This window comes from Meleagris gallopavo, unplaced genomic scaffold, assembly GCF_000146605.3.
Source record: "Meleagris gallopavo isolate NT-WF06-2002-E0010 breed Aviagen turkey brand Nicholas breeding stock unplaced genomic scaffold, Turkey_5.1 ChrUn_random_7180001949177, whole genome shotgun sequence".
NCBI classification, from domain to species: Eukaryota; Metazoa; Chordata; class Aves; order Galliformes; family Phasianidae; genus Meleagris; species Meleagris gallopavo.
In genome coordinates this window covers 1-938 of record NW_011210689.1, presented here as the reverse complement: position 1 = coordinate 938, position 938 = coordinate 1, and the positions used below count along the sequence as shown (strand labels likewise).

At 58.5% G+C, this 938-nt stretch overlaps 1 protein-coding gene across 1 annotated transcript; it reads right to left on the bottom strand.

Annotated features, from left to right (window-relative positions):
- Window positions 1-201: 201 nt before the first annotated feature.
- LOC104916842 (carboxy-terminal kinesin 2-like) lies at window positions 202-821 on the bottom strand (the record flags this gene model as incomplete). Its single annotated transcript, XM_010727873.3, has 2 exons — window positions 202-486; window positions 554-821. Coding segments are annotated over 2 exons (538 nt in total), but the record flags the coding sequence as incomplete, so codon positions are not given.
- Between the last annotated feature and the right edge of the window lie 117 nt (window positions 822-938).

Here is a 938-nt window from a genome sequence, read left to right as displayed (position 1 = left end):
TTGTGGCGAGGAGGGGTTCGGCCTCCGCTCCCAGCAACAAACAGGAGCCGAGGGAACGGCCTCAGAGGAGGCCTCAGTACCAGAGGAGGTTCGGGTTGGACAGAAGGAAGAACTTTTGGTTTCAGAGAGTGGCCAGGCGCTGGAATGGCTGCGCAGGGAGGTGCTGGAGTCACCCTGGCAACGTGCAGGAGGCTGGATGAGGAGCTACGAGGTGGTTTAGTGCTGAGCAAGGGGAAATGGGGGAAGGTGGGAGTGGATGATGCTGCAGGTCCTTTCCAGCCTTGTGATTCTATGATATAAAAGCAGGTTTCTGTCATTCACCTCGTCCTCGGAGGCCACGGGGACGCAGCGCAGGTTGGGGACGTGCAGCTCCTCGCTGGTTGAGCTGACCCTGCGGATCTCCAGCTCCCCACGCTCCGCCCGAGCGCCCAGCAGATCCCGCAGGGATTCGTTGTAGATCTCCAGGAAACTGGCGCTGAAACGATACTGCAGGAGGGGTCAAAAAAGCACCAAACCCCCCCTCAAATAACCCCCCTCCCGTGGTGAGTCTCACCTGCCAGCCTTTCTCTGCCAGCTCCTGTGCTCCCTGGAAGACGCGGTGCACTGCTCTGGGGATCATCCCCCTCCTCTCGGGGTCCAAAGCATCTGGCCCCTCCATAGTGTAGGTTTTGCCGCTGCCCGTCTGCCCATAGGCAAAGATGCAGACGTGATAACCATCGAGTGCTGACTGTGGGGGGAGAAGTGGGGAAATGTGGTTGTTTGGGGGGGTAAAATGAGGGGTTGGGGGGCAGAAGGGAGGGTTTTGGGAGATAAAAAGGGGGCTTGAGGGATAAAAAGAGGATTGGGGGGCAGAAAGGGGGGATTTGGGGGGTAAAAATGGGGAGGTTTTGGGAGGGTAAAGAAGTGTTTGAGGCAGAAAAGGGGGAGTGAGGGGGCAG